The sequence below is a fragment of the Dermacentor variabilis genome, chromosome 3 (genome assembly GCF_050947875.1).
Source record: "Dermacentor variabilis isolate Ectoservices chromosome 3, ASM5094787v1, whole genome shotgun sequence".
NCBI classification, from domain to species: domain Eukaryota; kingdom Metazoa; phylum Arthropoda; class Arachnida; order Ixodida; family Ixodidae; genus Dermacentor; species Dermacentor variabilis.
Window position 1 is genome coordinate 25,774,898 of NC_134570.1, and position 26,614 is coordinate 25,801,511.

General features: G+C 46.3%; 1 protein-coding gene across 1 annotated transcript in view; it reads right to left on the minus strand.

The window, feature by feature from the left end:
- LOC142575315 (neuronal acetylcholine receptor subunit alpha-7-like) overlaps positions 1–26,614 on the minus strand; it is a 362,638-nt gene that overhangs the window by 66,514 nt on the left and 269,510 nt on the right. The window contains exons 3-5 of the mRNA XM_075684576.1: positions 26,356–26,400; positions 6,881–6,990; positions 3,923–4,179 (exon numbers count right to left, since the gene is read on the minus strand). Coding sequence (XP_075540691.1) covers positions 3,923–4,179; positions 6,881–6,990; positions 26,356–26,400 — 412 coding nt within the window. The remainder of the gene's footprint in view (positions 1–3,922; positions 4,180–6,880; positions 6,991–26,355; positions 26,401–26,614) is intronic.

Sequence of the window (26,614 nt, forward strand, 5' to 3'; positions counted from 1 at the left end):
TTTCTGACGCAAACGTGCTCGTGCCAAACAAGCTTTGTCCGCAGCTCGCCTGGGCAACAAAGATTTACATAAATGTCACGACTTTTAAAAGTGCCGGTCACTAATTTCAATCGTTAAGCGCAAGGGGAACACTCGTGGATGAGATGAGAATTCAGCCTCACGAGAACCGAGTACGCCGTACCATAATTTGTACCCATAAAAATTAATAAACGTAATAATAAGCAATCTCTAAATAACTCGTACACCCGGAAGAGCATAAGGTTGGGAGCTATAGATCGATTTACACTCGTGTTAACTTTTGAGTGTGTAAATTATCGTACACTGTAGTGTTGCGGAGGATGTCACAGCTGGCATGGCAGTGAATTATGATAATTCGCAGGACTGTTCCCACATGCGCGCAGTGCAACCACGTTCGCTGGCGGCACAACAGGCAGAACCAGTTGCATAACAATGGCAGCCGCGATACAACCACTGATCAGATTACAAGAGCTACGAAGCTTTCTCAATTTCGCATGCGCTTAGTAATACAAAAGTTGAGTGCCTGGGAAAATAGGTCACTTTTCCGATCGGTGTTGGTGCGCCCCCGATTGCCGCCTTTACGGTCCCAAGAAGGGGTCCGTGTCACCCCATCAGCTGTGGACACTTTTTTGCAACCTTTGAAAATTTTCTTTCTGCCGCCTTAAGCGAAGTAAATAAATATTTGTACAGAACAAAACGTTAATGTTTTGAGAAGCTTGCTGTGTGTCTTTTCTACAGTTACGTAAACAGAAGACGAACTTCATTTGTATCACGATGTTCTTTTGAACGACGTCGTCACAGCCATAAACACAGTTGTGGGAGTTGAAAATAAGGAGGAACAGGTAGGCTGACAGAGAAAATACTGGATTAAACAGTGTGATATAAAGTTATGAACATGTATCGACATGCCGCTTAAAGCCACCAGTCATTCCTTCATTGTGAACTTAAGCATTTAGTGTGCGCAAACCTCATATAACGTTACAATAGTAATACTGTTTCTGACACAGCGCTAAAATTGTGGCTTTGCAATAGGGGTCCAAAACAAACAGCCAATGAAATAAATGAATGAAATCTCGCTAAGGAAACGACACCTATAAGCATTGTAGTCATTTAAGCTGGGAATATGGAGCATATTTACCGATTTTAAGGCAACCCTACAATGTCTGCTATCCGCTCTACGTCATGGACCACAGGACCAAGTAGGGCTGGAAATAAGACATCTATTTCACCAAATGGCGCAGAAAGGACATGACGTCCCTTTTCGGTGCCTATCAGGCCACAGCGACATCATGGGCAACGAACATGGAGCTGCTACGAGGGCTCACGAAGATGCCGTGAAGGAACCCGCCCCTTGTCAAGAATCGATGTGGCAACAAAGCTTCGAATACTCGCGTGTGTTGTCACACAATTCATGTGAAACGCACCAGGTTTCCAGAATATTCGTCTCCACTGCCTGGACCCATCCCTCCGAACTACGCCTTCCATCTGGACTATCCCAAATGGACACTACTGTTCTCTGTCGACTGTGGCTTAGAATACCTTTTACGAACGCCTTTTCTTGTCGCATCTGAATGGCTGAAAGTGCTGCTTGTGACACTTGCGGTAGCGAGGAAGTCATCGAACGTGTACCCTCTGTCATTGTCCTCGCTACAGCTCCCAGAGACAGTCGCTCGTGAAGGCGTCGACAAGCCTCGACTACCGGCCGCTTTCCGAGCAGATTGATCTCACAGTAAAGTTCATTACATATGCCGATGATCGCACCGTGTTTTCTGTTGTTCCTGACGCGACCAAACTGGCAGTTGACTGTAATCATATACTTAACAAGCTTGTCAGGTGGCCTTCATGAAACCCGCTTAAAATAACTCTTCAAAAACAAAGCTTATGTTTTTTCGAGCCAGAAACAAGGCTATGAGGTTGGAGCACGTCATTGGATGTGGGAATCATGAGACTGAAATAGTTGAGGAACACACTTTACTCGGCGTAACACTATCTTCAAATCTTACATGGCATTCTTAAACACATCTTGACCCGCCGTGGTTGCTCAGTGGCTATGGTGTTGGGCTGCTGAGCACGAGGTCGCGGGATCGAATCCCGGCCACGGCGGCCGCATTTCGATGGGGGCGAAATGCGAAAACACCCGTGTGCTTAGATTTAGGTGCACGTTAAAGAACCCCAGGTGGTCGAAATTTCCGGAGTCCTCCACTACGGCGTGCCTCATAATCAGAAAGTGGTTTTGGCACGTAAAACCCCAAATATTATTAAACACATCTTAAACCTATATTAAAGTTTTGCGTCCATCAGTGGTGCGACGTCGCGTTGTCGTGCGCTTCCTTTAAATATTAAAATATATTATGCATTGTTTGCCTCTCGAATTAATTATTGTATCTTGTTCTCACTAACAACAACTAAAATGAACATTAAGAAAGTTCAAATATTGCAAAAGAAAGTCATAGGACAGATTGTAAACCTTGAATATTGTGAATCTAGTGTGAGCGCTTTTCAAAAATTCAGCATGATTCGGGAAGAAACCATGCATGACTATCATGTTGTGGCGACTTCTTATCAATAAAACAAAATATTTAGGCAGTTCTTAGAAACAACGGCGAGCTTATGTGTGCACAGGCCTGTGTTAAATAGACGCGGCACAGACGTGTGGTTTCTCCCACGTTATCGCACAGGTTACAAACTACAAATGCTGCAACACAGTCTTCCTTTATGTTATGAACAAATAAAAATAAACGCAATACGCGTCGAAATCTCAGTTGCGAGCATTTTTTGTAAAAGTCTTGCAATAAATATTTGTTGCATCAAATTATTTTTTAATATATATAATCCTCGTATTTCTGTTTGTGTATTGATGACGCGCTCCTTTAATTTTTATTCTATATAATTTTTATTTGTTGGCTTTTTTATCAGCATATATGCTTAAATTTCTACTTCATGTGTTGTTGTTAGGTGTCTTTAATTGTTTCGCTGTATCTGCCTCTTAACGGGTACCTGGGCCTCTCTCAAGCTGTCTACACAGCTTTTAGCCCAGGTGGCCATCAAGTACTATCTGGTGAATAAGCTGAATATTGAATTGAATTGAATCTTGAAATGCCGGCTGATACGGTCTTAACAAAGGCGCTACTGAAGTTCCTCCGGTCAAGCTACCTGTATTCAAAGACCATGACATTCCCGCGTTCCTATGTGTGTGTTGTCTTTCTGTCTCCCCTTACACCTTTTCCTGTGCAGGCTAGCAAACTGTATTACTATCTTCCGGTTAACGTCCCAGCCTTTCGCACGTCATTTGTCTCTCTTTCTCTTAGCAGGCTGAGCAATTACACGCACGATTTTGTACATACCAAACTACTGCCGTCAGCATACGTGAAGCAGCTTTACTGCAATTGATGTTCGCTGGTCAGTTCATAGGCGAGGGTAACCGGTTTTAGTGCGATATCACCGGAATTCTTGAACATCATTATAAGGAGCCGATTCCGCTGTATATCGCACGCACGCACGCACGCACGCACGCACACACACACACACACACACACACACACAAACACACACACACACACACACACACACACACACACACAAATAAATAAAACAACACAACCAGCAGCTTAAGAGCTTAATTGCCTAACATAGAATATGACGGAGGTAAGTGCAAGTCTTGCTTTCGCCCTGATCACGATGGTTCACGATTAAGCCACTGGCTTTTATGTTAACTGCCACCGTCTCTGCTTGCGCTAGCATAAACACGGTAAAACAGAGGTTAACAGGGCCAGGCCACCTGTTTTATCATTTTCTACAGAGCCAGCGAGCGGTTACCGGCGTCCAGTCGGACACTATTGGACAGCATGCGCGCCCGCAGGGAAGTGCGGGGGAGGGTACAAGTAGTGCTGATATCAGTGCTCACCTATCAGGTCCCACTCGCCATTGGGGATGTAGGTGGACAAATCCCCGCCTTCCTCGCTGTTGACGCGTAGGTCCAGCTGATGGCCGTGATAAGTCCAGGAGCCGAACTTCAGGTCACACTTCTGATCGTCGAAGGGAAACCACGTTATGTCTATCTTGCACGTGCTCTTGAATATGCCCGGAGGGATGTAGTTGCAACTGCCGTTGCTCCGCACCACCACGTTAGTCGGGTACGTGCCGTCGAACTTCTCGTCCGCACTGCGCGTGCGCAGATGGGGACCGGGAAGGGTTTGCAGAAAGAGAGAGAGAGAGAAAGCGGGGGGACGACCGACACACCGAAGACGAGTTCGCTACACCCACATTCTCTCTACTTACTACTAGAAAACTGGCGCAAACAATGGAAGAGAACGGACGAAGCAATCAGAAAGGCTAGGCGCGGTGGCTCAGCCAATGTGGCGGCGTGCTGCTGAGAAAGAGGTCGTGGGTTCGGTCACCCGACCACGGTGGTTGAATTCCTCTAGGGGCGGTACGCATACGCGCTTGTGTGCCGTAATTTGAGTGCGCGTTACAACCAATTGTGTTTTTTCGTGAAGTTAAGTAATATAAATTACATTTTTTCATTGCAGAGACAGAAATAGTGCATGTTTGCTTTCTCCGCCGCATTCCTTTGTTTCCGCCAGCTTTCTCGCTGTAAGTCGTGCACCAACCAGCGCAGCAAAACCTACATCTCATTAAGAATTATTTTCATGCAATGGTAAATAAAAAAAAGCTGTTCTATTCGTGGAAATGCAAGAATGGCAACGCGGCATTTGAAAGATGGACGCTTAAGCATGAACTACGGAGATCCGGAGAAGAATGCGCCTCCGCACGGTGCCAACGTTTCGATAAGAGCAGTTGCATTTGTTCCCTGCCAGTGATGTGTCCCCAACATTAAGAGAACGTTAGCGCCGGACTGAAGCACCTATTTTAAATCTGTATTCTAGTTTGTGCCGCTACAAGTTGAGCCATGAATAACGACGCTAGAGTAACTTGACCAAACTTGTGCTGCTAAAATTCTCAGGGCGGTGGAGGGCGTTCACAGACACAAAAAAAAAGGAAAGAAAGAAAAAGGCGTTAGCAGGGCTTCTTGGCCCGGCTAGAAGGAAAGTCTATGTGCTTCGCTTGCTTTATGGTGTGGAGTACGCATCTCGCGGCATATACTGGGGACAAACGTTTCGAAACATTGTTTTGAAACAATGTTCATAATAATTAAACATAACCTGATAACTGTCCCATATTTAGCGGCTGCAATACGCACCCTGATATTCACAACTGAAACAAGCTAAGGCTTTGTCAAATACGATAGGTTGCTGGCCGACAGCAAGACGAATTGTATAATGTCCGCCGCTCCTGATAATCTGCTAGCCAAAAAAAAAAAAAAAATCATGTGCGATTATTCTATTCTTCACATGCTAAACTGAGACACGAAGATTATAAATTCGTTAATTGTATGAAAATCTTCAGATGTAAGTTTTATCCTTTGAGTTATGTCTTCAATTCACATTTTTTTCTTTTTCCTTTTGTTCTTTTTTACATATATGTATGTCTTGGCCTTTCTGAGGAAAGCTTTAGAGAATTTTTCTCTTCTGCACCGTTCTCTTGTCAATGGGTTATTACGGAAACATTCAGGAAGGAAAAATCACGGTACTCCCTTTCTATCTGTTCTGCAAAAATATATAATTACCTCTGAACGATATTTACAGTAATGACAATAAGTATAACGTTGCCGCAACGGAGCGTTCACGTACTAGCTGGTCTAAAAAGTGGCACATGCAACTTAGCGTTAAGAAATGCAAATCGATGAGAATATCCCGTACTGATGAAGCTAGTCCTGCCTATTTTTACTTGATAACGTTCCTCTAGAGAACGTAAAAAACTACAAATAACTCGGCGTCCATATAACCTATAACTGATCCTGGAAGTACCATATGGATTTTATAATGAACAAAGCTAATCGCACACTTGGATATGCACGCAGAAACTTTTCGCTTGCACCATTATCACTCAAACAATTGCTATACACGACTTATGTTCGTCCACAGTTCGAGTATGCGTCATCAGTATGGGACCCACACCATTCCATCTCAATTAACTGTCTTAAAAGCGTCCAGAATCGCTCTGCTCGGTTTATACTAATTAATTACCACCGCACGGCAAGCGCAACACTAATGAAGGCCACACTGAACTTCCTTCACTTCACTTGTGTATTGAAAAGCTTATCATGATATGTAATTAGTGAGCTAACATAATTTTTCACTTTTACTAATAATGTGCGTTTTCTGCATAATCCTATTTTGAATATGTTTTATGTAGTCTCTCCCCTCTATAATGTATAGTTACTCAAAGAGTACTGTAACAAAAAATAATAAATACATAAATATATATCTAACTAATGCGCCAGAAATTCCGGATACATTTTATGGTACTTCAGCTTTGCTGAAACCGCAGAAAGGTGGGGTTAGGCAGCGATTTTGTACACAGACGAACAAGCTGTACTTTCGCTGCGAAACACCATGTAACCGAGACAGCCGACCCTGTAGAAAAGAAGGAAACGAGCTAGGAGGGAGCGTTACGTCACAAAGATGACCTTGGAAAGAAGTCTCAGTAAAGTCATTCCTTTCGCTTTCTCTCCTCGCAGTGTCTGCCCAACACGTGGCCTCCAGGACTCAGCGTACTCGCCGAGAATATTTGGCTCCCGGTAGTTTTTTTAAATCAATGTGCAGTGCACAGAGGGAGCACTAAAACCTACCGCGTGCTCGTACGTGACGATCATGCGCCGGGCCTAATCGTCTGGCTGCAATAACGTTGCGCAGTGCTCCCACCTAGTTGCGTCCTTCGTCCATGCGGCCGACACACAAACTGCCTACAGGAACCTGGCCTGACTCGCACCGTTTTGTCTACACTCTGGTGGTCCACTCACCTGTTGTACATGAGCACATCCGGCTTCCAGATTTTGCTCGGCGGAATACGCAGTTCCTGCACTCCGCCGTATTCTTTTGGGTTCCAGCGTAGGTTCACGTCTATCCAATCCTTTTTATTCCAGGGTTCAGGGAGGGTTGTCCCGCAGAAAGCGACGACACGTGTTGAGGTGGTACGAAGCAGACAGCACAAAACAAAGCGATGCCTAACGGCGTACGCGGGAGCTCATAAGCTCCGAAATTAATGACGAGGCTCAGAACCCTTCTCCTGGTTGACAATCTCGGAAGAAATGTTGTGCAACATTATCTGTGCTGCTTTACTGGGCGCCCGTCGTTTCTTCGGTTTATGTCTTTTGAAAAGGAGACGTTGTTAGTAGGTCATGTTCTCATCGGCTGACGACATTGAAAAAAAAAAAAAACGAAACATGCAGGGCTATTTCTGTGAACCCCTGGTATCAGTTAATGTCGTTTCTTCAATTACATGAAACTGAAGAAAAATTTTGGTGCGCTCATAGTATTATTCGCCGAAATAACTGAGGAATATAGATTGACAAAGAACCAACCACGCAAGCACGCGTCTTTCAATTGCCGACAGGAAAACTCTGTGCAGCTGCGCTAGCCGTCAATGCGATAACAAATCCAAGGCAATGACCGAATAAGGACGTTACAGTGCACGAAGAGAAATTCTGTAGCTAGTCCCTTATTCGCAAATTATAGCTGAGATATATGCATTTGCGATCCACCGACGCTGTACCATATTGTCGTTGCACCGTTCGTTGTGCTATAGTAACAAAACAGTTTAAATTTAGGACAAGGTTTACAAATCTTTTCACATTTAAAGCCACTCTGTGATGGGACAAAACCCCGGGCACTGCCCATTCAAGAACCGTTAATCAGTATATTATTATTAATTATTACTAATTATTATATTATTATTATCATTATTCATTAGATAACGGAACATGACTTGTGGACACAAAGCTAGCCGATAAGGGGCAGACGGCCAGTTCAGGATCATAGTTACATAAAGATACTTAAAGGGCAATACAGAAGGGTCCTCGAAAGCCGCAGGAGAGAGTGAGCTATCTGTTATACAAGATTTGACGCTCCCTGATGCATGGTGCTTAATATCTAGCTCGCTTGTTCATTACTGCATCATCTGCAGGTGGCGATCGTTTTCTTATCGCGTTCAAAAAGTGCCCCTTTGAGAGAAGTTTCGTGAATATGGGCTCTGACCTACAACTTCACGTTCGCAAAGGCTCGTCGGTCAAAGTTATGCAGGCAATATGCAAGGTTATTCGTTTTACCTACTATTTTCTGACAGCGGCTCAGCTATATCGATTACTGGTAACTGATGGCTTTCTAAGTGCCAGGAAAAACATAATGAGGCGGTACTTCTAGGCTACAACCAGTAACATCTGGTGCTCAATATTGCTCCTTTTTTTTTATATTATGTGTCGCCTTTTAAGGTTACATAACGTACCCCCCCCCCCCCCCCCCCCCTTCTCCTCTAACTCTTTCTTAAAGAGGAAGAAATTCTGGGGCAGGTCAATATAATGCATTCTTCCCCGCTCTGTTCCACTTCTTTCTCATCATCTACCTCTCACGGTACTTAGGCGGAGCCCACTCGAAGCATGACTAAACGCGTAAAGAACCAGAACAGTGAGCATTCACGTGCACCCTACTCACCGCTTCCACTGCGCCGGCGGAAATAGGCTGATCGAGATATAGGAAAACTTTTCACCGTGCTGGCTTTACGATGATATAGCGGCGTCAATGACATCAGCGCACACGCCCAATAAGTGTGAATGTCGCATTATCCGGGCCTTCGGCTGCATGTAGCGACTGCGTACGTCAATGCACACCTTTCCGCGCCTCGCAGTTCTCAATGCAAATGCTGTCGCTGGTGCTTTTTGATGCATTCAAACGGTGCGCCATTACTGCAGATTACTTTATTAGCAGCCACAAATAATAAGCAGATGTGTGAGAGCGCAGGATGATCAGTTCATCAATTGACACTTCGGGAGCAGGACGCTATTGTTGAGCCTCAATTTCAGCGTTGAGAGCTGTTTAGGGTTCTTAGTAGTGCATCATCCAGACCAACCTTTATTGCCCTGACGACGTGCTCCAACTTATCAACGGCATCTCGAAAACATAACTGCAGCATTGTCAATAAAACATTCAGGCTATGTAAAAACAGGGCTGTTCTTATTAGCCTGGCCCGCAAATGTGACTGTTTACTATTTTTTTTTCTCCGACATAACGCGCGTGACCAAATTTACTTGTCCGTATAAGCACCTGACTGAGAACTCAGAAGTTTTTGATCGGGCTTTTTGGGGGCGCTTCTAGCCGCACCAAGAGCATTGAGGGCGCAACTTATCCGGAATATATTCAGACTCGAGGCAACGCTGGTCATTTTTTCCGCACTTCTTCAAACATAGTAACAGACGAGCGTTCCCCATAGAATTTGCAATGTATATGCGGAGCTTGCACGGAACGACCGCTTCTACTTGCGTGCCGTAATATTTGTAAAAACCAGTAACCATTCAGGCGTGTTCCAGCTCATGGTGTCGGTGCCACTGACATGATTAGTGTTTGTGCGTGTTGAATGCCTTTCAGAACCATGAAGCGTCTCATTACGCCAGAACTGCAGAAAGTTTTCTCGTAGCATATGCTCACTCTCGGACAGTACGTTAACTTTTATATTTATCATACTTAAACATACTTCAGCGGCTTCTTGTGTAGTTGTTTTCGAACGAGCGACCCACCTTGACATATTACTACTCGCTTCTGCCAGCAGTTGGTATATTAAACGGCGATATCTAAAGCTACCTACCAGCCAATGCTTTAGACGAGGCAAGAAAAGAGTTGAGCCTTACAAAGCCGTTCGCGAGACATGACTTGAATCTGCGAGCACTAACTACGCTAATCCATTAGCCGAGCACTGAAATGGCATGTTAGAGTGGTTCGCGGGATGAGTTATCCTGTCGGCAAGGACACGGCGCTTCGACACTAGCGGGAAACGACAGGGCGCCCATGCCGGAATCGGCCAGCCATCCAACAGGGCACCAATAATGCACATGCACGTGTCTTCCATTTGAAAGTGTGCCATGGGCTGGGAGAGTGATATACGTCTATAGCGGGACCCTCATTAACATCCAAGAACTATTCAAGCAAACAAGAGCTTGATGTCTTTAGGCGTCTTGGCAAATTGGCCTGTCCTTGTGAGGGCGCTAATGAACAACGAGTCAGTTTGCCCGAAACTTTGGCACTGTAATGAGGCGCCCGCCACGGCAGTTTCTAATCGACCGATCAACTTTCTGATCAACGTTATTACGATATGATATCATTATGTTATTACTTCGTAGATGTCGGGAGCCAATATTTTCATATTCCACGCGACGTAAGATTTCGAGAATAAAACGTATGGAATCATCGAGGATACTTGAGAAGAAGTTCAAGATTGGTGCCTTGTTGGTGTGGTCGCCTTTCCGTTCCTCTGTACACATTAGCAAGGCTCTAGTGAAAAGGCAGTGTCTAGATTTCTTGCAGTCAAATTAAACACAAAGCTGTCATTTTTTCTTCATCTAAAAATAAAAGAGCAGTTGTTCTGAGCGCTCGCTCCTACATGGTGGCGCAGTCTCCCAAAACCAACATTCGACAGTTATCCGCAAACACACATGTTTACAGCACTTACACAGGTAAAGATGATTAAGGAGGTAAACGAACATTTAAAATTGCGTCTGTATGGCAGAAACCAATTGCAGCTCAGAAATGTTGCTTCAGATGCATGGAATAAGGGTGCGTAATGCAAAAAAAAAAAAACTCTGAATACAACCGCAGGAGCTACAATGGTACCATGAGGTCTAGGCATGTAAAGACAATAACTTTTTGTCGCTGACTTTTTGTTTCAGTGCACATAAGTGAGACCTCCGGAACCTAACTTTCCTTTTTTTTTTTGCTTGTTCTGTAAAGGTGCCAGCAAAAATTGTGCAGGAGGTAAATGATCTTTTTTATTGTGTGTGTATCCTCTACGTTAGGTATCCGAATGTAGTGTCTAAAACATGGGTAACGCCTACGTTGCGTGATCGGTAAGCTGTGCTGATGGCACTGGGGACACGAACTTGCTTCGTAGTGTACTCGTGCCTGATTCGCATGACGGTTGCGCTTAATCGCTTCTGCACGTTTTTCAATTGTTGAAGCGTACCCGTACACGTACCTACATGATTTTTGCACCATTGGCGTAATAATAGCAAGGTACGTAGTTAAGCGAACGAAGATACGACTGGTATGACAGTCAGGTTAGAGATTATCTGGAAAATTCAAACGTCAATCCGACAAAAAAAGAAAGACATTTATATCATAAGTCTAGACTAGGCACAGCGTAAATGGCTTGCATGGAGAGCGTCATGCGCAAGCTTCTGTTCACGCTGCTGGTGCCAACTTATTGTTTTGAGATGAACGGTTTTGTACCCGTCTCAGAGAAACCAAGATACATCCTGGTATAAAAGAGATAATCGTGTTATATATCGATATATTCTATTCTAATCACGTCGCTCCCTCAAAACAACTCGTAGTCTTTCATCTAGTAGTAATGGCAAAACAATGTAGCAGTTGTAGGCAAGATGAATTCTAAATTAAAAGAAGTTTTGCTCGAACGAGTTCAATCTTTCCGAAGATTACAATGATAAGCATACCGCGAAAGAAGCGATGCATTTATGCGGATAACAAGAAGAGATGTTTCGTAGGAGTAGCTATTTCAATAGAATAATATTGTGTAAGGCAGCTAGAAAAAAAATTATTCGCTCGCGTTCTGCAACTTGAGCTGATGTTATATACATTGCGTTCCCTCAGCTGGCTGTCGCACTGGTAAGGAAAAAGCACTAGCACACTACGCAGAAGTTCGCGACGTAAAGAAAAAGCAATTACAGCAAAGGTTCCCGATTATAAAGCACACGCACGTCGACAGCGCTATAGCGTTCGCTGCGCGTAAGTTTCTCGTCAGAACACGTATGCACTTAGCAACCAAAGGGTTACAATTGCAAACCTACGAAAGGCGAGTTGGCGGGTAACAGGAAAAGAATGAAATGTCAGAGCGCAGGCACAGTTGGCTCAAAGCAGAGTGTCCCGGCACGGTGCTATAAACGAAGAGTAGAAACTCGTGCAAATCCATGCAGGCCAGGCGGCGGGGATGAGGTGCGACCAAGTATTCAGCTGACGCTGTTTGGCTGCAGTGACTGCTTGCGCGGCACGCGTGAAAGCGCTGCCATGGACGCATTAGCAAAGATGCTCAGATAAGCGGCAGGCTGCGGCACCACCGCAAGCGCTTGCAATTTTGTGAACCAAAAGGAGAGGAAGAAAAAACAAACACACACAGACATAGCCCCGTTTGTTCGCCGGCCTGTCGTTGTTTCGCCATAAACGCGATCTCAGCTGACAAAAAGCCAGCCTCTCTACAGGGCAGGCTTCAGCGCGAGGCATGATAAGAGAGCTTCATTAGCGGAGAGTCCCGTAGTCCTCTGCTCTACGACTGGCCAAGCGTTGTGGCGGGCTTGCGTAAGTATAGAACAAAGTTCGACTACGTGTTGTGTCGGTCCCTGGCTATTATGACTGTCGCGTGTGATGTCCGCGTTGCACTGAATAATCTCCCCTTTCTCCGATTTTCCCCTGTCTTCTCTTAGTGAGGTCGCCGCTATGGACGGGGCTTAGCGATAACTTGCGATTCTGCTGACTTAATGCGAACGGCCCATACGCGGTGAGCTAACAGCGTCAGAAGGTCTTGACAAGCGTATAGTTTCCGTTTCTACCTTGTACGGCAGGAGATATCGATGCTCGTGCAATGTTCCAGTTATGAATCATAAACGCTAGCACAAAAGCGAGTCCAGATTCGTAGTAAAACGCAGATAAAATGATCTGCGCCTATTGTCAGGCGTCGATTGTTTTTAGGGGCGAAATCTGGGCGTGAGAGTTTTGTTCACTGGTACAACGAAGTCAGTAGTTTGCAAAAGAACGAGCGGTCTAACGAAGACCTGGGGTGCTGACGAGCAAATGGTGATGTGAGCGCTGTGGCGCATTTTTTATGAGAAAACAACAACAATGTTAAATGCAAGCTGCGAAAGTAACAAAATGACCTTGTTAGCTGGGTTAGTTTAGTTTGTTTTTAAATCGGCTTTTCCCTTTATCCTTCTTGTCTTTCGCATACAAAAATTTCATCTATCACTTCCACTGCATCCTCAGTGGCGATTTACGCGATTGTACACGGCATCATGCTACGCTCAATGGGGCTTCGACTGGATCTAGTAAATCGTTCTATTCACGTAGGTAACGAGGTCGACGCCGTTATCAGTCGATGAGCGTTCACATCAGAAGCCTGCCATGACATCTGGATAGACGCTGTGGTATTCCAAGTACAACTCCAGGCGTCGGAGGATCATCCTCTCCATCGCTTTGCCCACACAGCTCACCAATGCACTCGGGCGATGCGATGAAAGCTCCAACGGAGACTTGCCAGGCTCCAGTAGCGGAACTGCGCGACTAGTCTTCCAGCTTGGGGGAAGTGTTAGCCAGGATTCATTATACATTTAAAGCAGAAAACTCCTCTCTCGCTCACCCAGATGACACAGAGTCCTGTAAGAAATTCCGTCAGGTCCTGGTGAAGACGTATGGCTGCACAAACCTAGCGCCGCCTTGAGTTTAAGGATGGAAAATGGTAGATCCATGCGGGGGTCACGTGGTGGCGGGAGGCTGATAGATCGTTATAAGTTGTTGGAAGCTGTGAGTTGCCCGGATAATCTGGCACAGAGGTCTTCTGCGACATCAATATCTCGTCGTTGTTGGAAGAGGGCCAGAGCCTTGAAAGGAGACCCCTGCACAGATGGTGTCCTGAGCCCTCGCACCGTCCTCCATAAACGCGATAGGGGCTTACGAGGGTGTAGCGATTAACAGAAAGCGGTCCAGTGTTGTGACTCCAGTTTATCTTACCGGCGATGGATCTTCTTTTGTGGGCGTCTAGCAGTCTCGTCCATTGACTTCGTGCATCGGTATCTACGTTCGGCACGTCACCGGATTGCTCGAAGTCACTCTAATGTTATATAAATTTCAGTGAATTTCGAAGAGCACATTAGAGTACGCGTATTGTCTTTCACTGTGTTTTTGACCGTGTCTTCCAAGTTGTGTACTAAATTACCCTCACGGAGGTCTTCCATAACAGACTGGAATTTGGGCCAGTCCACTCTTTGCATTGTATCATGGAATTGGAAGAGGAAAGTCCTCTGATCTTGACAAACGTGGAAAGATGGTTACTCCCGTGTGTTTCAATGCCCGTAAACCATCCAGTACGCCTGCCGAGAATTCGTGAGACGAAGGCCAAGTCAAAACAACTGCTGTATGTGAAGCCGCGTAGAAATGTAGGACTGCCGTCATTTGAAACCCAGATTTAGCCGTCGGAGGCGAAAGATGACAATTCTGCCTTTCGCGTTGATTTTCGTACTTCCCCAGAGTGTACTGTATGATGAGCGTTGAAGACCCCGATAATAATCCATTGAACAGGAGATGTTGACAGAATGTCTCGTAATCTTTTGTAGTCAAGTCTACTTGATGGCGATCGGTAGGTACCCACAACAGTAACGGTAAGTCTTCTTTACTGTTAAGCACACGTATTGGTTATCGTCATGAGGCGCTACAGGTGAAGAATGTAGGTGAGGTCATGGCGAATAAACACCAAATACCTTGCTGTTTTCACCGATAGTAGGCGACATAAATGAATCATAGTCGGATAGCCTGATTGAGTTCGATAAGTTCGCCTCGCAGATGATGATGATGGGAAACTTGTTGGCGTACAGGAATCGTGGGAAATAGCCGATGCACGATCGGAGTCCCCGGGCCTTCCACTGGAAAACTGCTGCTTTTCGGACCTCCTCCCGAAAAGATAGTTGCTGGTGAGCCATGGTTTACTCGAGGGCTGCGAGCCCCGGACTTAGTGTGTTCAGTACTTGCAGTGCACTTCTGGCTGACGTTGTGTGCATGTTGTTTAGCAACAGGCTAGGCATTCATTAAGGATCGCAGTAGCGATACCACTTGCTGAGCTGCATGTCGTACCTCATCCGACGTAGCAGCTCGCTGTACTGGAAGCGGCAGCTGCTGTTGCTCTTCTATAGGTCGTCTACTCGGAAGCGATGGCCATTCAGTTGAAGAGAGACGTTTCAGAGTTTTCTGCTGTCCAGCGTCAGCGTTTTCTGCGATGGGAACTGCAGGTGACGTCGTTACTTGAATATTTAACGCATTCTTAGAAGCAGTCGCACTCCTACGTGAGGACCATCTATGGCGACGTCGTTTACGTCGCACTGTTTCAGCGTGCTCCTTGTATGTCGAATTGTCCCTAACATTTCTTTAAGCGCAGAAAATTCTTTCCTAATCTTCGAGCAGTTTTCGGAAGAGGCACTGTGAGCGCCTTGACAGTTATAGCACTTCAAAACAGTCGTGCTACAATTTCGTTCTGAGTGTGGCTCCGCGCATCGGGGACACACGGCAGAAATTGTGCAAACGCCCTTCACATGGCCGATCCTCTGGCCGTTACGTTGAGCGAAAGAGAGCAATAAACTGCATAAGAAGAAGCAGTGCGGAGGTGTGGAAAATTCCTTCTTAACACTTTTCAAATCAGCGTACCTTTGCTGTAGCCTCATGCTTATTTTTCATAATTATTTTTTTCTTCTCGGCCTAATGCCGGCAAAAACGCGAAACAAACCAATTTAATTGTTCCTTCGCCAAGCGTCAGCCCTCTTCAGCACGCAACACCATCTCTGACCGGAGAGCGTTGGAGGGTTCCGGACACCGACCAGCAGAAGGGAGCTACCGGGCGTCCTGGGGGAAACTTGCAACCTTTCAAATCCAGCAATGTGCCCATCTGTGTCAGTTTCTGTTATTTGGTCCTTTGTGTAGCCGTATATAGCGCGGTGAACAGAACGATATAATGGTATACACTCCAATGAAAGACCAGATATCGTCAGTGCCTCTGTCGGCCTTGTTCCTTCGTTGACTCGCCTGCTCTTTTTTTAAGGATTGCGAGATAGACAACAAAATGTTTGCTAACTGGAACGCAAGCACATCTGAGCTGTAGGAAATACACGCGCTCTACTCGAATAAAATCTGTCTAGAGAGTGCGTGACATTTCTGGTGCCCGTCTTGCCTTGCTATTGGGGAAACTGCATTCGTGGTTTCTCGGCATGGTTGTCGTATACATGACGCAAACATTTGAAGCCGCGGTTCCAGGCACTGATAGTGACGCGCCTGTTTCGCATGCAGGAAAAAGTTCCGCGCAATGTCTAGAGCGGAAGAAAGTTCCGGGAAGGAAGGAAGGAAGCTAGCTCGTCACAGATCATCCGGAAGTAAGATGCGCTAAGCCTTGCGCAGGCCTCAAATCACGACGGCTGCACCGGATCAGGGTTATGCGCTGAAAGACGACCGACGACGCGCTTTCTGAGAAATAAGTTTTCGTGTGCTCGTCCAAGAGTCACGGAGGCATGGATGAGGTACCTCAAATTTATAGTAGACGAAAGTGCGTTACAGCTAGATACCATTTTTTATTGTATTTCCGTACTGACTGGACGCAGTCTGGGCTCATTAAACGTTGACAAGCTATTGCACGTGCTTTTATGCGCCAGCGACTGCGCCTAACACACACAAGAAAATGAACGTTTCGATGCGCAAAAAGAAAAAAAAAGGAAAGAAAAAGAAGTACAAGTAGTGTTAGTCACCAAGAAGGTGCCAACGTACGTACGCAAGACACGAAAAAAAAAATAGCTGGAACATTGCCGCGGTAATGATGCAGATTTAGTTCCCTCGTCTCTGTTTCTTTTTTCTTTCTAGGCACTCATTCTCGCGGAGCAAGAATCGCAAGACCGAGTCTCCGGGCGCTTAAAAGAAACAAGGGCCCGGGTATTCGCTGACAGCTTCCGGTTAAGCCCTCCACATTATTTTCTTTTATTTTCCTTTTCCATAACTCGAGCTCGACCCAATCCTGCGGCTTAATTTGACAACTTACTAAAGAACAGAGGAAGAAAAATGAAAGCTCGAAATCGGCAGCTTGCCACCGCCATTGAATGTAAAAGCGCTTGCAGAAGCTGGAAGCGTTATCTTCCTTCACAGCCTGCATTTTACCGGTTTGAAACGTTTCTTTCACATACTGCGGTTCCAAAGTAAAATTAGGAGTCTAAGAATGTTGACGCCTCTCTGCATTCATAGACGGCAGTATTGCACTGCGTAAGGCTCAGCGGCGGTGTTGCCGCAGTTCCGGCCAGGCGGATTCCGCCTTTCGCTGGTGCGGATTTTTCATTTACTTAGTTTTTCACTATGAAGCTTCTTTGGGCCCAGCCTTGCCTGTCAGTGAAGAACCTAAACTCGAAGTTCGCGAGCGAACGTACGAGATTAGTGTGGCGTGAAAGGTGAGATGGTGCCATCTCCACTTAATTCTCCTTTAAGGGTCACGTTTACGCCTGAATGTGTATTTTCATTCGTTCTATTGATTTTGCACGCACCCACGCAAATATGCTTTTGCTTTATAGGCGGTGCATGAAATAAGAGGAAACCAGTTTCGAGGCCTAAGTTTACTCAGCTAGAGACTTAGCAATGCGCAAATAACACCATCCTTCACGAGAAATACAATAACTGCGCGCTAGCGATTGCTTTTTCCATATAGTCACTACTTTTCCCACTGCTGAAGGATGTGCAACTCTATGCGGAGCTTGCTTGAAAATTCAATCTGTGGCGTAAGATGACGGCGCTCTTTTCAGATGCGTCAACGTTTAGCGCTCTCACTGCGCGAGTCTTTTCTCTGCAACAAGATTGGTGCAAGAAGTCTTACCGTGATTCATAATCCATTCCTCCGCTCAACTCCCTCTAATGTACTCCGGTTGTGTTTAACGCGGAAGCGGATCGTGGTTGATATTCAATTGCTTTTGGTACTTACATCATGTTCTTTATTTAGTTCCCTTCTTCCGATCTTCAATTTTCATGTTTGTATTCCTTTTTGCAGTAGGTAAGCGTTGTTCTCCTTCTTGTGGAAGTTGCCAGCCTTTGCCTTACTCAGTTTTTCCGACAATGTTGGGCATATTTTCAAACGGATTGATAGTGTGTACACCTTAGGCATCATGTTTAAACATTACCGTAGTTTTTCTTCATTGTCGCGAACAAGTCACTGTCACTGAAGAGCTTCTCCCGTCAGCCCTCTGATCACCGAATCAGGTCAGGGATGCCAAGATACGCATTGTGACGCACAATCGATGAGTGAAGCAACTCGCGACTTTCCCGCGTCCTAGCAAGCAATCTCTCCACGAATGGTCGCTGCCAGCGACCTGGCCGAATACAGTGCGTGCAGGCCATATACGAGACAGCTGCGAAAGGAAAGCGTTCAAGTGGGGACATGCAGGGTACAGCTGGGCAGCGCTGGATACAAGCAACTCCCACTGTCATCCCTCCCGTCCTTCCCTGCAGCCGAAACGCCTCGGTGTGCTTTCCATTCCCATTTCTTTCCGTGTCTTTAGGGCGAGGTCGAACTTGAAATAATCTCCAGTTTTTGGCAGTACCGGATTTACGTAGAGTTGCTGCACAGTACTGTAAAGTACTGTGCAGCAAGTACTGCGCCACCTCGCGGCGAGATAAGCGCTGGCAGACGCAACCGCGAGACCCGCAGCCGCACGTCAACGTTTCTCCTGTATCTCAGCAGTTAGCCCTAAAAGATTTCTTCAACCGTGTCGCGAGCTGCCTGTAACGTGCATAAAAACGCACAGCAACAATGCAGATTCATTAGGCTCCGCATATGTAGAGGCGTAATTCCCGAGCGGTCACTTTCGGGGATACGATAACTTTCGCTCGGCCACGGGCGCATGAGCTTATACGGACGAGAGTGTTTCTGGCGCTGTGCCAGAAACGCCGTCGGCAGTATATTTTGCGTCTTCTCCGACGCGCTCGGTGCCGAGTTACGCCGAAATCTCGCGACAGTGATCGTATATCTCCGAAAGTCAGAGCATTTGTACGAACCCTTCAAAAACGGGTCGAGTACGCTTTTCGAGCTGGGATTTGCCTGCAGAACTCATGTAAATGCTAACGGTCGTGTTGAGCGAGCGCTGAGTCGGGCTGAGCCGTGGTGACTGCACGGGCTATGTTGAACCATTGGTTGAACCCACCAACGCCTCCTAAATAGCAGGCCTGTGCTCTCTGCTTTATGACGTCGTGCTAACTGGAGCGAAATTTTCATTGCCAAGCCCGGCGTGACGAAAGCGGTGACGTCAAAATCACCGCGGCTTACTCGGGAGCGTCCCCATAAGATTATATGACAGTCGGGAAAAGTAGCATGACGTCATGGATCAAAGTGCACCGGCCTTATGTTATCCAGGAGGCGTTATTCCAGCCCCACTCATTTGAAGCGCACATGTAAACGTGAACGGGTCGGCTTCTTGGCTCGCAGACAGCAGCGATCCACCGGCCACGTAGTCTTATCTCTGGGCCTCAACGTAGGCCGTCGCAATAATCTAGACCCGTCAGGGGGGTACGAGTTCATGTAAACGCTGTCGAGTCGGGCTGTCTAAGTCCGACTTCTGTGACTCGACCCGCTTTCATCGGCCTCATACAAACGTAGCCAGTGATCGCTCGACGATACCACACAGATTTTGGGCTGGAAGACGCTGCTCCGGCGCCGTTCGGCGGCGCTGCTCGCTACACTTTGGTCGTCGAACTTCAAATCTGCAGCACTGATACGCGACAAATTAGACCGGCATCAGAATCCGCGCAGACTTTTTCATCCCCGCAAGTAGAGATTCCACGCGAGCGCATTCAAGCAAGAATAAACTCAATCAAAAACAACCCGCCACTGTTCGAAATGCGAATGGGCAACAACTCCGCGCCGCATAGTTTCGTTTTCACTTCACGGTGGCTGACGGCGGCCAATAGGGAGATAAAGCATCCCTTTCACCGATGTCACCCTTTCCACATGACACACGAGGAGCTCCGCACCCAACGAACCCTGCCTCGCCAAGTTAAAAATATCAGTCTGCCCCTAAAACACGCAACACGCTTTACTCGCTACTCCTTCGTCCTTTTTACCTTTCTTTCCGCGCTTCAGTGCTTCGCGCTTCAGAAATTACACGCTTCACGAAACCGCACTAGCCGTGCTAAAAATACAGGACAACCATTATAGACCGTGGCAGACTAGGAGAAAATATTGAATTCAGACGAATGACAAGTCGCCGATGGGGGCTGTCTAGAGCTTTCGGCCCGCAGTTGTAGCTATTGTTTCTCGAGAAAAAAAAAGAGAGTAAAGTAAGGGACGTGGGTCGCCTAATACGCGACGGACCAGCGCGCTCACGGCAGGCGGAAACACATCCGCGTTTGCAAGAGACGGAGCGCGAAACGGCTCGATTACGCTGATTGCGCGCAGCGCCCAGCACAGGGCGGCAATGTAAGCGGCTCCGGGGGGCAGCTCATTTGCCCTCGAGCGGTGAGCGACGACAAACACTCGACGGCTATCGTTGCTCGAGCGGCGGGAAGCTGCTGTTTGCCGTGTCCTCTCCCCCGCGACTGGCCACTCGCCGGTGGGCACCTCAAGCGTCCGCTGACCGGCAGCGTTGCCTCAGGAGCTGGGTTATACAAGCGCGGCGCTTTGATATAGTGCGCGTTTTGCGTCCTTTGCAGTTCGTTGCTGGAGAGCTAGCGCGTGGCTCGACTGACCATGGGCTTCTAAAATATCGACACCCTTTCATCCCAATGTGTTTTCGTGAAGCGAGGGATACGAGGCCCGTAGTCACGAAGCAGTTCGGGCGCAAGAACGGTTTGCGACGTGGCCAATTGTGGTAGTGAGAAACAGAGAGGAAAAGAGAGAGAAAGAGAGAACAAGGAAAATCAGGGAGGTTAATCAGATGCAAGTTTCCGGTTGGCTACTGTGTATGTGGATAGACGCAAGTTAGTTTAGAAAGAGAGCGGGAGGAGAGAAAAAGATAAAAAAAATCAGGTGAGAAAGAGAGATAGAAAAGCACACATAGGGAGCAAAATATGATGCACCTGGGGCTGTATTTTCCATCGATCACTTTCACCAATGCTTTACCTTTTGTGTTGGGGAACCGTCCAGAGCATCGCTTCACTAAAGCGACCGTTATAACGTCCGCCGACTTACTGAATCAGTGTGCATCGAAAGAAAATGATATCTTCGGAAGTGATCGGCCGAGAGGAAGGCCCCTGTTTACTTACCCTAAGCTTGAGAAGGAGGACGGGGGGGGGGGGGAAACGAAAGGGAGAAAGAAAGTGATAAGAGGTGACGCGTGATTACACACGACAGTGCTCGCTGATCATTTGAAGTCGGTCGCACAGGCAAGTTGACTGTGTAAATATGCGAGGACTCTATTTAAATGCTCATATCACCTCTGCCATCGCGAGCAGCATGCTATTGGCGCATGACCAGTCAGACATCTCGAAACTTCATCAAAGGATGCCCCTCTCTCTCGTGATAGCCAGACTAGCAAAGTAGTCTACATCAGTATTACACAAGGACCAGGCCAGAACCTTGTCGCACGGAAATGAGCACATGATCAAAGAAAACAGCCGGGCAATGACAAATAGTTCTTGCGACCAAATTGCTTCGTGCATTTTGCCCAGAGTTGCTGCTTTTGTCGCGCATAAGAGCTATCAAAGTACCTGCAGGGCTAGTTTTCGCTGTTGCCAAGCATTTGCACGGTGATTAGCCAGCAGCTGAGTTTACGCACAGTCAGGTGAGCTTGCAGTGATTCGCTTAAACTGTTGTTCAACCACGATTATCGCGATGACACGTCACGAAGCCTGTAGCTGATTCCTTTGACCAGTCCGTACAGTCGCACCGGCGTAGCATGTTATTCCGGTAAAAGATATTGCTGGGGAGTACGACGGGACTCAGGCTGCCCGACTTTACGATAACGCTTAGATCCGTCAGATTACCCGATATTCTCGATTACTTGTATTTTGTGTTCATATATACAATTAAGAAAATAGTTGATGGGCAGAGGTTCGACGATAACGTAGATTCCGCGGCAATGTCTACCATCAAAGACGGGTGCCTAAATCAAACAGATTGCGGGGAAGCCCTGCACGCGACATTACATGCTCAGTACGACTGCTACCCTAAGCTGATCAGAATGATAGGCCTCGCATGATGCAGTGAGGCCAGTTTCAAATCGCTTATTAATTTATTTTACTTTGCCAGTGCAAATATACTAAGCATTTATTAAACAATTACTTCCAAAACAATAGTTTGGAGAGGGTGCTCACTGCAAAGCACAGAAAGTTACCCGTCAGGCAGAATTAATCTGCTTCTAAGAGGCGTTTGTATTATTAAAAAAATTGCCAGCCCGCACCAGCGCTTGCATCGTCTGGGTCACACGATCGTTGAATGCGCGCCATAATAAAGGACACCACGCTTAAAGGCCGCGAGTTTTTCACCTCGAATGTGGTTTTCCTATCGTGACTCATGCGTGCGTAAGAAAGACTCCAGCCCTCCTCTCAAGAGAGCAGCGAACTAAAAGGGATCGCAGCCTCAATCGAAGTTCACATGGTATTCAGTAACGAATACAGCAGAGGAGAAAGTTTCGTGATCGAGACAGATGGATACGCGCATCTTCGTTACGCAAGTTGAAAAAGAGGACAAAGGAAAAGATGCTTAGCGAGCTTGTCAAAGCAGCAGTTGCTCGCTAGCCATGTGGCAAGAGCTGATTCGGGATTTGACATCGGCCACCGTGAAGCGAGGAGGCGTTACAAGCTCAGGGAAGCGGGATGGTTGGGTGGGAGCCATGCGCGAGGCACAGACACATCGCAGGCTTTTTCGGGCACATCACAGCAAGACAACCTCCGGGATCTTGCATATATGATGGGTCACAAGACGGCCAGCCACAGCTGTCAGCGTGTGTCTGTCTGTGTTCTTCCGTGTTCGTGTTCCAGTCAAGTGGTTGGGAAACCGTGCCCATTACCACGATTTCCGGGGCAAAATTGCGTCCCTGAGTGCTTGCGCGTCCACATTCTTCACCAAAAAATGCAAGAAACGCTTTTAATAGCCCCGGACACAACAGATGCTGAGCATGAGAACTAACACATTGGGCATGGCGTTTCTTCGTTTCCTTCTTTTTTTCTTTTCGAGAACGACCAAGCTAGCTAGTAAGTTCATACTGAAAGATTTCTGCATGCAGTGTAATAATTCCGCATTTTCAATACTATTCTTACGGAAAGGACGCCGAATTTTCCGAGATTCATATAAATTTGTTAACGATGGTACCAAAATTACACTCAGAACAATATTATACTGCATGCGGAAGAGTCTCAGTAGAAACCAACATCATTGCCAGCGTGAAATCATAATTCCGGAAGATGGCCAACCGAGAACACGAGAAGTGTTTGCGTTAAGAGTGGTCGAGACTGCATATGTGGTGTATGTCGTCAGCATGCGTAGATGCGTCTGTGCGTTTGTCGATTCAAGAATTAGTTTCTTAGTCGGTTAGTCATAACTATCACCAATATGTCGAGGCCTTCTATGGCGTGTCACTTAAGTCATGCTTTAACTACGCAAGCAAAGCTTCTATTTAAAAAAAAGAAAGGCATACAATCGCCATTTATTCAAAGAAATGAAACGGAAACAAAACTTTTTTGGTTCGCTCGGTTAGGTTCAGTTTAGTTGTGGCCCTTTGATCAAGAGACTAGGGTGTATATGACCGCCCACTTCAACAACAAACGTGCATGGATTACAGTTCTTTTTTTAATTCAGCTTTTCAGCGCATGAAAGTGATTTGACCGTAACTGTAAAGAAGGATAAAGTTAAGTCGACTTGATCAAAGGGCGCGTTTTATGACGCTTGGAACTTTGTTCACACTGTTCTGAGAGGATGAGCCTTTCGTGCGGGTGCTGCGGAACTTCAAGAAAGAATCTGTCGAGCTTTCTTTCAGAGTGTTTACGCGTGGTCTAGCACAGGGGTGTGAAAAAAAAGAGAAAGACTAAAAGACTAAAGAATGGAGACTAAAGAAAGCCGCTCATACGCGTGGCAGGTTCGAGCTCGCGTCTCACAGCGTCGCGATACGTACGTAGTGCACCCGAAGATGCACACAGTTGTACACGAACTGCACACAGACCGCTTTGCGGAGGCTGACCGCCGGGGACGATATTTCTCGGCACATTTTCTTTCTTCGCCGAGAGTAGTGCGAGGGAAAGACTGGACAGTGCAGTCAAGGGCTAAAATGTACTGCGGCATCAGCTGTAAGAACTAGTAAATAATAGCCATTGGCTTCTGAAGTGAAGCTCAAGGGAAAGCTTTTAGCTCGGAGACTCATTTAAGTGTTTACGAACCTGGTGCCCGTTATTTCTTATGGCGCAGCTTTTCGTATGTAACTTTTTTTTTCTCAAACAGAAAGAAATACAGGAGAGTACCATAGCACCTGGAGCTGGTAGAGACTGTGTTTACTACTCGTATTTATATCCACAGTCCGTTGTATGTTTTATAAATGACGAAGGAATTGTCAACACCCTTATTCGCGAAAACTGCTGCATCTCCCCATAGCACTGACCGCGCTTCAATCGGGCAGACACTTACAGTGTTTGCACTAGCTGTGAAAAAAAAATTAATAATAAAACGCTATGTCAAGGTTTACTCAGAAAAGGTGATACACGTCTCCGGGACATATAGGACTGTGCCAAGTACTCTAGTAGAGAAGACGTGAAAAGGAAAGTACTAAACGAGCTCGTCATTGAAGAGGAGGAAAAATGCAGCCTGCTGCAGACATAAGGCGATCGCAGGCTCGCATTTCTGCGGCGGCCAATTTGAGCATGCTAAAAGGAAGGTGCGGAGGAACCGACCCCAAGTGTGCCTGTGCAGCTGGCAGAGAAAAGCGGCGAAGCCGTCGCAGCGCATGTTATCCGTTAAGATAGAACCGGACTACTGTGTTTTCTCGCCGATGTGGAGCATTCTATCTTTCCTCGGTTACTTGCTCTTAAGGAACAGACAGGAGGAAATCGGGCGACTCGTAATACCAACCTTTGCTTGCACCAAAGCTCAAAACAAGAAACTATCAGTGATTAGTCACCAAGCCTGACCGGTTACCAATGAAAGCTTAGTCGTCGCCTGAAATGTTTAGGAACAGCGAAATTTGTCACAGGAATGGTGGCGCCTCGGAATCCACAGGCACTTTATTGGTCGTGGTACTGAATGCTGAATGTTAACACCGGGTTCCTGAGACAGTTTACTTTGATAGCCTGAACGAGGCGCATTGGTATCAGCCTAATTAAGGCTAATGTGTTATAATCGAACGTTCTCGTGGGACACGTTTGGCTGCATCGTCACATCATTCATTTAGTGACTTGCTCTAGAGCACTCTTTTGATGGCGAAGACAAGCTTACTGCAAAATCACGTATTGACTGCTCCTTTGAAAGCAAAAAAAAAAAAATAAATAAGAAAGACGGCAACGTCATTTGCCGCAGAGGCACACCTGGTGGCCGAAGTCGTGCACTAGTGCCGAGCGGGCTCTCAACTGGAAGGAGGGCCGCGGGTCGTCATGCATGAACGACTAAAGGACTACCCGTGCTCACGACAGCAGGATATGTGATAATAATAATAATAACCGTAAGAAACAAGGAAAAAAATAACAAAGAAACATAAAAGCGGTGCCACATGCAACCGATTCGCAGTTAACAACGCTTTGTGCGACGAGCGAGGGCAGTTGGTTCCGTGATCGAATTTCACAGTGCACAGCACGCACTAATAACTGCAGGTCGCCGAAATTCGACCCGATGCAAACAGGTCCGCCGCACACGCGAGCCCTACAGTTGGACCGCTTTTGTTTATCCGATAAGCCGCTTATTTCGAAGCCGATTTCTCACTCCGGCACAGGAGATTATATAGAGACTGGCGACCAATTTGCATCGTGTTTGCAACGCAGCCAACAAGTGAAACTTGTTCTACTGTTTTTGTGGACATCCCTTAGATGTACAAAAAAAAAAAAGTCAGGATGCGCCAGGAGGATAAATTCCGTTGAAAGAAATCACCCTCTCAGAAGCTGCTATTTAGCTTTTTGGTTAGAAAACTGCTCGTTTCGAGGATGAGGTACGAAACCGCGAAGCAACACTGACCTACGGATAACGGAGGCTTGAATAAGTACACTGCTCTGCGAACGAAATCGATCACTCAGTGGCAAGAAGTACGACCCGAAAGATTAGGTGGTGAATGTTCGTGCACCTTCTTGTCGCCTTATCGAAGTTGTTCGTAAATTTATAACGTTTTTTAAGGAGCCCCAGCGACCCTTTTCTATCCTTAACTGCGTAGGCCATTTATCCTCCAACGTCCTTTATCCTCTGAAGTTTTTAAGGATAGTTCATATAAGACAGGGTGCTTGTACATTTCGTGATAACTACGTGACAGATTTTTCAGAACCATCTGCTCTAGAGAGTTACGCAAAATATTTGAATATATCAGATAAAGAAACTTACCAATGTTAACCAGATATTTGTAATAATTAGTTGATTCTTTTCGTCCTACAAGAGAAGAGAAAGAAACCAGAACAAGAAGCGCCACAATCAGAAAAAAAATATTTCTGGCTTTATTAAAAACTATTAATCTCATTAAGAAACCTGGGCTTTAATAACAAAAATGGTAACCAGCGAAGTGTAATCAGAAACTAACTTAAGTGCGATGCTAGAATATATGTATGTTTTTTTCGAAGGTTTTTCTTCTGCTGTTTTTATTTTG